At 39.0% G+C, this 13,260-nt stretch overlaps 1 protein-coding gene across 1 annotated transcript in view; it reads left to right on the plus strand.

Annotated features, from left to right (window-relative positions):
- The first annotated feature begins 727 nt into the window (after window positions 1-727).
- The window catches only part of adamts7 (a disintegrin-like and metallopeptidase (reprolysin type) with thrombospondin type 1 motif, 7), a 57,230-nt gene continuing 44,697 nt past the window's right edge, over window positions 728-13,260 (plus strand). The window contains exons 1-5 of the mRNA XM_085907761.1: window positions 728-1,193; window positions 1,962-2,329; window positions 6,318-6,504; window positions 7,001-7,200; window positions 11,410-11,493. Of these exons, the coding sequence (XP_085763887.1) occupies window positions 1,073-1,193; window positions 1,962-2,329; window positions 6,318-6,504; window positions 7,001-7,200; window positions 11,410-11,493 (960 nt within the window). The 5' untranslated portion in view covers window positions 728-1,072. The remainder of the gene's footprint in view (window positions 1,194-1,961; window positions 2,330-6,317; window positions 6,505-7,000; window positions 7,201-11,409; window positions 11,494-13,260) is intronic.

Here is a 13,260-nt window from a genome sequence, read left to right on the forward strand (position 1 = left end):
GGCGCATGGAGGCTGGAAAATAAAACAAACGGCGTTAAACGTAACAAATAAATAAATGAATGAATAAATAAATAAATAAATAAATAAATAAATAAATAAATAAATAAAGCTTTGATTTAATCAAATTAAAATTTTCTATTGACTCAAATCTGTGCCCTTAGAAAAATGTAATAGATGTCTAATTGGTCGTATGGTTTGAGAGTTCCTTTCCAATTATCTAAAAACGTAGACTGGCTTCAACACAAGCCGCGCTTATTTTGCAGCTCATTTATGTTCTTTTGACACCCTGTAAAGTACAGTACGACTCTGTCTGTCTGTCTCTCTCTGATTATCTCCCCCCCCCACTCTCTCTCGCTCTTTGTCTCTCTCCCCCTCTCGCTCGCTCTCGTTCTCGCTCTCTGGTGTGAATGCTTGTTGGATCGAATCGATTGATACGTCCTTTGTTCCACTAGATGGCAGGAGAATACAGTTGGGGTCTAAACGTTGTATTTTTTTTTTTTAAACATCTTGTTTTTTAACGTCGTTTTATATATTAGGGCCGACTAAGCACTTGTTGACACTTAATTCATTTACACAAATTGTACTCCTGTGTGTCACCATGAGATAAAAGTTATTATTTGTTGCGTGAACCCGAGAGTCCTGAATTGACCGATGACTCTAAACCTCTTGACGGATGTGCATCATGCAGGCAGGGTAGTTCTCCGATTACGCGGAGTCTCCTTTAAAACGCCTTGGAGGCGAGCTGAAGAGAAAGCCTATTGTCTTGGGGTCCACCCATCTGTGGGGGTGGTTCTGCTGCAAAAGTTTGCAAAGTTTTCAAGCTGTCACTGGCAGTCGGCGAGAGGCGGATGGAGGAACAGGCGATTCTAAGCAAAGGCAGAGGCCGACAAACAACAAGCCAAGCACGGGGAATAAATAAACAATAGAAGATAAATATGAAACGTGAATTGCAGAAAGTAATTTAAATGCGCGCTCGAACCCCGTGACCACGATGGAGCTGATTTGAATTGCCATTCGGCACCGTGTTAAAGGCAATAAATGAATGTAAACTTCAGCGTTCTGTGCTGACAAGATGACCCGTTTGGACTGCAGGTTTCACACTGCGCATGGAGCTTCTGCCATCCACTTCTTCATAATACTTGTAACCGTGCTGGACAACTGCAAGTCTGGGCTTGGATTACTACGACAACCAGGTCAGTCAAGTTCTCAAAACAGCCCTGACACGTGAATTGTGAATCACTGCAATTGCAAGAATGACTTCACGATGCATCCCCCAAAAAAAAAAAAAAAAAAAGGGAAGAGCAAATTCAGGAGCCGTCCTTAGTTCATACAAAGGAAAGACAGCTCCAAGGCTCACATCGACCTCTCAATAAAGGATGGAAAAGATCATTCAGTGTGCATTTGTAGAAAAGCTGAAAAGCTCAAAGGACTAATTAATTATTGCCTAGGACATTGAGATTCTGTCCTAAATGTTGAAATGCAGAATCGTAAGATTTGAGCAAATGAAATTCCACAATAAATGTAATTGCCTGTTTGATAGTGCAACACATCGGGCGAATGGTGGTTGCCTCACATTTCTGAGATTCAGTGTTTGAATCTTTGCTACGGCCTTCCTTTGTGCAACTTTTCACTGTTTTCTAAGTTTATCCCACATTCCAAATATATGCTAGTCTGGTTAATTGCAGACTAAATTAATACAAATTAAATGGGTTTCTCTGTATACTACAGCATCAAATTGATGAGTTAAGTTTCCACTTTTTCAATGCACAGCCGATACTGCAGCTGTTCAGAAGGACAGCAAAACCGACATACGAAACACATGGATGGCTGATCAAATTGCTCAATGGATATATCTGTCTGCTGGGTTGCCTTAGAAACCACATACAGTACTGGTATTCTTCCTGTGCCATGATTGAGTAGCTCATCTTTTCCATGTTGTGTTCCCACCGTGGCTGCAACAGAGAGATTCCTCCAGGACCTTCCTCAGTATGAAGTGGTTCACCCCACTAGAGTGAATGTCAGAGGTCACTTCCTGTCCAACTTCCTGTCTCATCGTGCTCGCCGCATACAACGTCGCCATGCCTCAGGGGAGTCCACGGATCAGGAGCGAGTTTTCTATCAATTGTGGCATGCTGGCCACAGTTTGCACTTTAACTTGACTCTCAACCCACATCTGCTGGCCCCGGGCTTCCTGACAGAAAGTCGGTACAGTGGAGTTAAAGGGGTAAAGATCCGCCCCCCTGGATCCGCTCAGTGCCATTTCCTGGGTGAAGTGTGGGATGGGTCTGCTGTCAAAGGGAACGCAGCAATAAGCACCTGCGACGGACTGGTGAGTTGTACACTAGCAGCTAAAATAACACAATACCAGTCAGAAAATTACAGCTGAAGATGGTCACTCCATGATCAGATTTACTTTGGCAATAACTGGGCATGTGAAATGTTAAAAATAATATATAATTATAACTACAGTCAAAGGTATTTAAATGGTTTAATTTTCTTTTCAATGAAATAACTTAATTAACCAAGGATGGAAAATCTTTTTACACTCTGTCATTCTCATTTTCATTTCTGGCATCACACCACAAAGAGCCAGTTCAAACACACTGAGGCATACAGTGGGGAGGTTTCTCATCAATCCTAATAATGAATTTCAAGTTGACCAGGACATTGTAAAAAATAAAACAGAAATGCAAGAATGCAATGAGTAACAAAAAAAATCAAGTAAAACAAATAAAAAAAATCACACCCCTTATCCCTATCCCTTATTCAAAAATAAAACAAAGAGAGCATGCATGAAAATAATAAAATCAATGAAAGAGTGATATCATAGAGTACAAGTTTTTATATAGTGTTATAATATTTATAGCATGCCTCGTTGGAAAACATCTGAACTAAAATATAGTTGAGTGACGTCTTCGCTCGTTTGCGACAAATCAATAAGCGGAATTGGCAGGCCAGCAAACAAATGATTCATATGAATCGAGTTACTGGGGACTGGTTCATATGAAAATATAAAATCAATTTGCAGCTGTAATGTTGAGTTGGAGGAAAATGTAAGATGACTTGCATCAGCTGTGAGTGAAAGAGTTCTTTGGGTTGGATAGATCATCTGGATTTGGAAGATGCCTGAATGCTCAACATTCCTGCAGAAGGAGATACGGGTTAGTTTTGGGTACTTATAATTTGGCATTGAAAGAAATGAACAGATGGTCAAATGAGGTTTAGTCCGAATCAGTGCAGTTAGAAGACATGACATCAGATCTGAAAGCAAGATTCAGGATATGGCTGTTGGAGGAGGTAGGAAGTTGTTGCGGTGCAAAACTGCTCAGCGCCTAGACATCTATTTGAATATTTGTAAACAATTCCCATATGTATCCATTAGGGCTCACTACAGAATATTTTTGCAGCCGATTATTCCATCAAAGTATTGACTGCAATTTTTATTTGACTTAAAGTGTATTAAAAATAGTTTTCCTGATTCCCGTTTATCAACCAATTATTTTTGTTTATTTGGTGTTATTTTGTGATTTAAAAAAAATTATAATAATCATCATCAGCTAAGTAATATGTATGACACAAGTAGGATGGTCATTGTTTTTCAAAGTAAAAGCAGATTTTTGGAAATGTCTTATTTTGGTTAAAAACAAAAGATAAATCAGTCTGAAAGAGAATAATTATTTTTGAGAGCCTGAAATCAGAAGATTTGGACAATCTTTAGTAAAAAAAAAAAAAAAAGGCAACATCATTGGCACGCCAGATCAAATTACAAATTATTCTCCCTCAAAATCTATATCTTTGGACCAAATGTCCCTCTGTCCTCCCCTGTTACGAATTTAGGAGTCAGACTTGACTTAATTCTTTCATTTCATTTGATATATACATAGGTGTGTGTTTTTTGTAACATTTCCACATCTTGTAATTTGTCATGATCTCAGCTTTTAGACCGGTATGATTCTGGTTTGGCCGTCGTGTGCATGCATGTCTGATTTTGCTCACAGTGGTCCAAAGGGATGCTCATGGGGTTTGTGTGAATGCACAGACAGACTATGAAGCTAAGCACTGACACTCAAACTTCCCTTCACAAAGTGTAAAGACAATTTCCCTTGGTGGATAAAACTAGAAGGAAAAACAACATGGGTATTAAGAATCCGGACTCACCAATGATTATTTAAATTGTCTACATTGTTTATTATTCAGGATGGCAAGTTAAAGCAGTTGCTGACTCTCTTGATCTCTTTAGTTTGCCGGCCAATGTGATGAAGTGACTGATAAATAAGTCTTCCAGCTTTTGCGTGTTTGGCTTTAGTTTTCTCTCTTCAAAGGGAGTATTCTTGGCATCATTGCGCAAAATGTGTTTTCCATACACTTCATGGACACTGTGTATGTAGTATATAAAATAATGTCAAATGCAATACTGTACACAAAACCTTTCTGAGAGGAGACCAACATAGTTTTGCACATTATATATGTAATCATTAGTTCCGATTTATTCTACTAAAAGAAAATGTAATCAGCTATTGTATTCCACAGTAGGATCATTGACTTCATACCCTCAGATATTCATCAAAAGTTGACTGTTCATTGAATATTAATTCAAAGTTAAAGGTCTGAGGGTATGGATACTTTGACCCTTTATTTCTACCAAGCCAAAGATACTTCATCTCCGAAACAGAGACAACATATGAGATTTAAGCTAAAATATGTGAATGTCATAATGATCAACAAGGTCAATTTCAAGATCAAATTATAGGTCAAAAGGTCGAGTTACTAAAATAGGCACCAATATTCTAGATGCTTCTAAATCACAATCTTTGTTCAATTCCCTTTCCAACAATACCTGTATTGTGATGATTGACCCGGTAGTTCCTGAGGTTCAAAGAAAGTGGCCACACCCTTTTTGCCACAAAATGTCAAAATTCTGCTGTGTTATCACTATCAAATACAGCATGTTTCTTTCAGATAACAATGTTTATGTTTCAAAATTTCATTTTTTTTAGGCATGGAATGAGCCTTGCTTCGTTTGCTTAGTCTCATCTATGTGTTCAACAGATTTTCTGGCACATGTGAAGACCCTTCCCACAGAAAACAGTTTTTATCTAGAAGTCTGGAAATATCAAATCATTTCCCCGATGCAGTTTAGTTTATACAAGCACTGCACACGAGTCAGTGTTATGTGTGCAGGCTTGTCCACCAGTAATATGGACCATTATCCATCATATGGGATCAACATGCTGCCCTATTGTCACGCTGTGGTCCATCTGGGCACCACGTTGGAGAACCATTTACCACATCCGCCTCACAATTCTGAGCTTCGGGGTATTTGTGCAACCTTCGGCCTTCTGTGTGGAGTAAAAGGTTGTATGTCTACATATATATATATATATATATATATATATATATATATATATATATATATATATATGTATACGTATATGTATATATATGTATATATATGTGTATATATATATATATATATATATATATATTTATATATATTTATTCAAATGTGCTGGAAAAGAAACGCCCAAATGGAAACGACAATAGTCGACTTGTCATGATGTCTGACTGAATATCTGATCATTGCTCATTTGGAGGCACATAATATCAGGGTGAATGAATAATATCAGAGGAATTACACAAGTATGTTTAGAATTCTTTGACTCCATTATATGTCTGGCTTTTTTTTTTTTTTTTTTTTTTTTTTGATGGTATCGCATTTCTTTGACACCCTGTATCTGCCATTGGCACGCAGTGCATCTGAGGACTTGACCTTCAGGGAGACTTCAGTGACATAATGCACCGAACTCATTGATGAACAAGCAGAAAAAAATGACAAAAACAATATTCGAGAGCGCATCACTGAGGTGACCACTCGTTTATGTGAAAGAATGTCAAAAGCTGGCAAGTGTCATTTTGACAACTTTTTGCTGATGCTCGTAGTTATTCACATTTGTCAGTGGCACCCCATCAATACTGCTCCACCCTTCTGAGACATACCTTCTTTGAAACCAGCAAAGTTATTTTTCACTCTTTTCACTCGCTTGGCCAGCCGATACCCATCAGCTGCCTCGGGAGTCCCCCAGGCCAAAAAGGCTCAATAGGAGTCTTTTCACTTGACTGCATCACTTACTGCTGGTGTCCACTAACACGTTTTGGGATTGCCTTCACAACAGGCAATCACATCCTTCCTTGTCAAATGAATACCCAGTAGGAACGCCACACCATTGTTGTTTTTGTAAAGGGAGAACATTTTTATACCTAAAGTTGTGGGTGTCGATTTGTAAAATTACGCTAACGTTTCACTTTTCAATATTCAGACAGGATTGTTCAAGTTGTCAAATGAAGAATTCTTCATCCAGCCTCTGGAGAAGCCACACGGTGAGCCCTCGTCACCACAGGCCCATGCCATCTTCAAACGCCATGCCCCCTTCCTGTCATCGTGGAGTCCAGTTGTACAGCCCATCTCAAGGGAACAAGCAGTCAATGGTTCATGTGGCGTCAAAGGCAAGTGAGATTTTTTTTTTCCAATACAAACCGTGTAAGTCGTTAATTAATATGACCTTTCGGCATTTACACTCAATAATACGCTACATGTTTGGCATTTAGGCAAATTGTAAAGGAAAGAAAGACTACTGCTATTAGTTGCACCATCAGGATTACGCCAAAACAAATTTTAATGGACTATTCTCTTACATGAAATGTATTCAACAAACCAGATCATCTCAAATGCAAAAAAAAAATAAAAAATAAATGCTATAATGGAGATATTAAAAAAATAAAAATAAATAAAAAACAATGGGCAAAATTGTGCTTAATTATTTTTTATTTGACTGTCATATATTCACGGCCTTGGGGTGTTTTACAGGCATTTTTTTTTTTGCTATAATTATGTCTTTAGTACTGCATTGGTGTAGATACCAGTAAGCTATACAAGAGTATCCACTGTATGTCACTAGAGAGTGTGTAGCAATTTAAGTCATCTCACAAATTTGCTGTCTAGACTCCCATCACAGTTTGGAAGAGATTGAGCGGAAGCGGGAATATTGGGAGCAGCATCAGAAAAGGAGAAAACGAAGGATCCATCGACGGTCTATCAGCAAAGAGAAATGGGTGGAAACGCTCGTGGTGGCAGACCCTAAAATGGTGGAATACCATGGCAGCAAAAGTGTTGAAAGCTACATTCTTGCTGTGATGAATATTGTAAGTATGAAACCAAAGCGCAATCATATAATATAATATAATATAAAATATTGCTTTTGTGTACCTTACATAAGTTCAGCTGGATCCATCAATTTTCTACCTGGTTTATAGCGTCACAGGGAAGCTGAAGTCTTCCACCCCCCGTCAATTTAGAATGAGAGGTGGTCTGTCAATCACTGGGCTGCAGTGAATTCATTAAAATGCATCTTGTATGACTTGGAGCTGGATAAAGCCATCATTTGTTGAATGTGTGTGCAGACTCTTGCCATTCATGCGAGACACGTGGTTTTAGCCACAAGTCAGCCAATGTGTGTTAATGTGTTGCCAAAAGGAAAAGGAATATTTTAGCATTTGCATTTAAATGTCAGTGCATCCTAATCATCAGTGGCCCATTGTCCAATTGTGTTATGTAAAGCAACGAGGACAATTTCAGCATACCCGTGATTATCTGTGAATGACTGAAGCTGTAATTCCTTTTTTAATTATTGAACAACATACCTTCACAACAGAATAGAATTTAATGAAGAGCTATAGAAACATGTACTGTAATGTAATGCTTGCTGATGGATTCATCAGTTTGAGGTTGTATGTAGTGCAGTAGGAAATGTAAAACATCAGACTGTGTCCATAACGTGTATGTTAAGTGCTGATATTTTTTTTTATTTGATATTTTGGAAACAGTTTTCAATATGCTGCAGGGCATTTTACATGTATTAACATGTTGGTAAATCCTAAACCCCCTTACAATGCCGCAAAAACGAATTCACCTTGAAAGTATTAATGTTGTTTGTTCAGAAAGCAATCAAAGTTTTAGCTAATTGGGTTGTGCAGGGTTTGTTTTTTTCGCCCCAAGACCTTCAATGCGTTCCATGATTTTTCCCCTCACGTCATTGTCTGGTTCCTGATGTTTGATAGTGGCAGTAATTACTACCTCTCTGTTTGGGGTTAAGTAAACGGACTTCTTTTGCTTTATTGCGTGCGACTCCCAAGTGATTTTTGCCAAATTCAGCACTGCATGTCAGCTCTGGCAGCAGGTAATTAAACTCTTGTCAGAGTCTCAGGGAAGGGAGGGGAATTCACTGACTGAGAAGCTTCTGGTTTTGAAGACAATAATAGAGTGAGGAAGCTGTTATTATCCCACATGCTTTGAAGGGTTTGCATTTATGAAAACAATCTTGCACAATGTCAAGATAGACATCCTCTCCTTACAATAAGTTATGGCATCATCTTCCTCCGTCAGCAGATGTTCCATTGTCTACACCGTGTTAAGTTTTGTTCCTGCTGCTCCACTGTACGGTGTTGGACATTATGCACGTCCGACTGCTGCGAAAAGTAAATGGAGGCCGAACTAAAAGCAAATGAATCGAAAAGGGATGCTGTCTGAATTCAAAGGCAACGTTTCAAAATCAGGATGCCGGGCAGACGGACAGCATGTGGCCATTGGGCTGAAAATCCACAACTGCGCTATTTAAACCAGCAGGCCGGAATCCTTATATGTATTCATGGAAAGAGCCCATATAGGCTACTAACAGAAAAAAAGCACTACTGCTAATAACACTGGGGAAGCTCTACTGATTCACTATTGAATATTGTCTAGCCACTTGAGCGGGAGCTGCCCGGCCGGGTGCATATGGAATAAGACTCAATGAATCATTGCTCCTTTCCAACCTGGTGCCTAAGCATGGGTTGTGTTTTAAGCTGTTCATCCATGCAGCAATCTGCAGCAATCTCGTGTAAATTAAAGTTATTAAGCAGCCAATTCCATGATGTGACACGCCTGCTCCAATGAACACTGAATTCAAAGCAGATTTTCAGGCTCTTATTAGCACCGTTGAAGTGAGTGGATCCTTAAAATAGCTCATATCAGGATGATTGGTTGGATTGCATAGTGGCCCTCCTCACAAGATTTAAGATTCAGCTTCATACCATTTTGAAAGCACCTTTAATCTTCAGATATATTTGAGTTACATTGCAAAAGCATCCTTTTGAGTGAGCCTCAAGATATGCTCGAGGTAATGATTGGACTATAATGGACTATAATCATTTCCCACCATCAAAGATTTTTCACCCAGAGCAGTTTTCAAGGCCACCACGGCAGTCTTCATTACTTCATTGTGACAAGCCACAAGTTTAGAGAGCAGAATTGGAAAAGTTCTGTTCACAGTACAGTATACAAACCACTTTTCATCTCATCACAGGTGAAGGATTCACCTCAACTCAACATCCAAGGATATCTATATTCAAAATCTATTCATACTGTTTGTACTTGTGCTCCTCATTCTGTATGTTGCACGCACAGATTGATAAAAAAAGGAAGGGTACGTATATTTTTGACACGGTACATATACCTGTGAGAAATTTAGCCGTTTTTTGAGTCACTATGGCATCAATTGAAAACGTCAAACCAGAACCAAGAAGCTACACACTAACAAAACCAGTCCAAACCAACACAAGGGTTTTTGCGTGAGTACGAGACAATCAAATTCTAAATTGTCTTACTGACACGACAAATCCATTGGTGGCCAACCTCTTATATTTATTTGAATTCATTTTTGCTTCCGGTTATTGATAGCAGCATTACTCTTTTTTTTTCCCCTAGCAGCCTAGCAGACAATTACAGAATCACCAAAATGAAAGGCAAAATCATCCATGCCAGCAATTCTGCACAATTTTCAGCCAAACGTCAAACTCAGGTGGATTATTTGTTTCGTGATTGGATTTGGATTGATGTTGATGAGAACATCGCTAAATTAGCCACAGAAAATACTGCAGGTATTTGAAGGAGTAGAGAGAGAAAATCTAGAAAGTCTTTGAATTGACACTGATATCTAGTGGCTCTTCACGTAAATTTCAATCACTCGCTCATCTTTTCTGCATCCATCCATCCATCCATCCATCCATCCATCCATCCATCCATCCATCCATCCATCCATCCATCCCTTCAAGTTGGCTTTGATGACGACGCTGGCTGGAAAGTTTTCTTTTGGCAAGGTCTTCCTCTTGAAAATAACCATGGGGGGAGGTTTCTGCCCATTAGCCAGGCAAGCGAGAACTACCGTGAAGGCTTTCTTCTCATTCCCTGTGGTGCGAACGTTTACCGTACGTGCTCTCGTTTTATCCACAGTGCGGTTCACAGGAATATCAAAGGTGAGTGGTACTTCGTCCATGTTGATGATGTGCTCTGGGCGGATATTTTTTTTAGTAATCTTATTGTTGGCCATCTTTTCTTGGTAGTCTTTTGGCAGTTGCTGTGAAACAGTAGTTTGTGTGCGGATGGAGAGATTACATCTTTTCATAAAGCGAAAGCACCATTTTTATTAGATGTTTTAAGTTTGTTTTATTATTGTTATTGTTGTACGAATAAGAAGGGTGATATTGGTGTTTGTGCTTGCAGTAAACAGGCCAGGTCCCATCATGTCAGATTTTTAATCCAAATCAAATTCTTCTCCATTTAAACCTTTCTCTATTTCAACTTCAGTCGCAACAAATTACTTTATAATCACAAAATAATGATTCATAGTCTTTTTTGCTGTTTGCGATCTCAGTGAGTGGGCGGCGCGGAAGCGCAGTAGTGTGTAGGTGTGTTGTCTTTTTTTTTGCCTTTCCCTGTGCAGTCACTTGCGGGGTCTCTGATTTTAGGGTCGCCTTAGTCCTTGGTGTGTGGACATTTGAATGAGGAAGTGTCTCTGTCACTGAGTATTTTACAAACAGACACTTGTGTGCGCGTGAACTGGAAAGAGACAGAGGAGACACGCTCGCAAACAATCATGAGCGCTGGCTCATGTGCGCGTTCCCGTTAGGATGAGTTTCATTTCTGTGGCTCGCTCTAGGGTGCGCAAGTCCCCGCAACAGTGACAGCTGGCCACTTATGATTGATTTTATGACACATTGCTTCAGGTCAGTTTAAATTTAGACGCGGGCCGTATTTGGCCCGCTGGCCAACTTTGGACACGCCTGCTGTAGTGGCTCAATATTGATCCATAGATAAGGTGCAGCGGATTATAAGGCGCACTGTCGGCTTTTGAGCAAATTGGAGGTTTTTAGGTGCGCCTTATAGTGCGGAAAATACGGTACTTTTTATTTATCTTAAATTAAAGAAATTCAGTAACGTTCATTACAACTAAGTTTTACGACATTCCATTCTGCTCCATGTTAAACAAAAAAGTGAAAATGTATATTATTCTGCCCTCTGTGTATTTCTGTTGACAGGTAGCAGGACTTTTTCAAGACCCAAGTATTGGAAACGCCATCAACATTGTTGTGGTTCGACTCATCTTACTGGAGCAGGATGAGGTAAAATGCTTTGTCTTGATTTTGGATTGCGATGCTAATTCCAAATGTACAGAATGTTAATGTAATTCTGGCATAATTAAGGTCTCCATTCTCCGACACTCATTTATGCAGCCATGATTAGCTGCTGCTTCGGTGAAAGACAAGTGAAAGTCATTATTCTAGACTCTTTGTTGAATATTAACTCAGCAGATAAAATGATTGGCACCCTGCAGTTCCACAATCAAACCCGAAGTAGTCAAGAAAGTGACGGGCTTGATTGACATTTCAGGTGCCCAGTTGCAATTTAAAGTCAAAGTCAAAGTCTGCTTTATTGTCAATTTCTTCACGTTAAGACACACAAAGAGATCGAAATTACGTTTCCCATCGTCCCACGGTGACTCGACACTTTGTTAATGTCTGTATCCAATAGTTTGACTTTCTGTTTGAATGTGGATTTGAAGTGACACATTCAGTAGATCTGTATTTACAGTCATAGAACACACACAAATTATTTGGGATATGCAGACAGACTGGTGGGCAAAGTCCCATACAAATTCCAGAATCATGTCCTTTCCTCAGCAGTTTTTGAAAGCAGCACGTATGAATGATATTTAAGAATGTCATTAACAGCAATAATTCCTTTTGGAAGTTAAATCGTCGTTGACTATGTTTTTCTTCACGCTCGTTTCCCATGTAATTTTGCTTGTCATTTTATATTTCACATCCTGCCCACACTACTGTAAGTGATTGCTTTTACCTTACCAGAGCAGTATCCTTCAGTGTTGAAAGTAAGTAAATGCAATTTTCTTTAATGGGATATGTTCACTTTTACATCCAGTATCAGGCAAGTTCAATTTCTACACTAAGTAGTTTAAAGTTCAATTCTCATATTTAAAAAAAAAAAAAAAAAAACTCGTTCATTTCAGAAGTAACAATATAAGATTTTGAAGTAAGTTCACTGTTGCAAAAATAAAGTAGTTCAAAGTGTTTTTATTTCATATTATGATGTCGCGGCATGCCATTACTGGCATTAACCCATTGTTGTTGCCACCCATTCAGTCCATGGTACTCACCAGCTACAGTCATCACACTGCAGTCTCAAAGCCACGAGAAAAAACATGTTGCCTGAATGCTTTTTCTTTTTCTTTTTTTTTTTATTGACGATTAAAACAAAAAGAGCACTTTCATCCTTGACATGCAAGCATAACCAAATTCTGAGGTAGGAACCAGGCTGAAATAGGAATTGGGCACTGCACTTATGTATGTCCCGCTAACTGCCTCACACACTCCAACTCCCCCCAGTCTTCAGGTGAGTTTTTTTTTTATACACCGTATCCTGTAAGCTTTGATGACCCAACTGTGGAAAAAAACAAAACAAAAAAACACCAGCGACTTCAGAGTGCTCCGAAGCCAAAATGATTTCATCACCACAATAAGCCCCTTCCTCCAAACCCCAAAATATGAATGTGTTCATTAACTACCATTTATTGAAATTGTTCTGCGACAGCACTGTCCACATCTATTTTTTTCTTCAACTGATTTTGGCCCAAAGGTAGGCAACACCGTCGAATGGCTGCAGGCCAATCAGAGGGCACATAAAAACAAATAAACAACCAATTACACTCGCATTCACCGCTATGGGCAAAACAAAGCCTTCAAAAAGCAGAACAACCATTTTGTCCATTAACCTATCACGAAGGTTGTTGCTTTTTGCATGAAATAGAAATGTATTTCTATTTAAGTGACCGTTTCCATTTTGTCCACCTCATATATCAATAGGCAACATCT

This window comes from Syngnathus leptorhynchus, chromosome 3 (genome assembly GCF_054491065.1).
Source record: "Syngnathus leptorhynchus isolate UIUO chromosome 3, UIUO_Slep, whole genome shotgun sequence".
Classification (NCBI taxonomy): Eukaryota; Metazoa; Chordata; class Actinopteri; order Syngnathiformes; family Syngnathidae; genus Syngnathus; species Syngnathus leptorhynchus.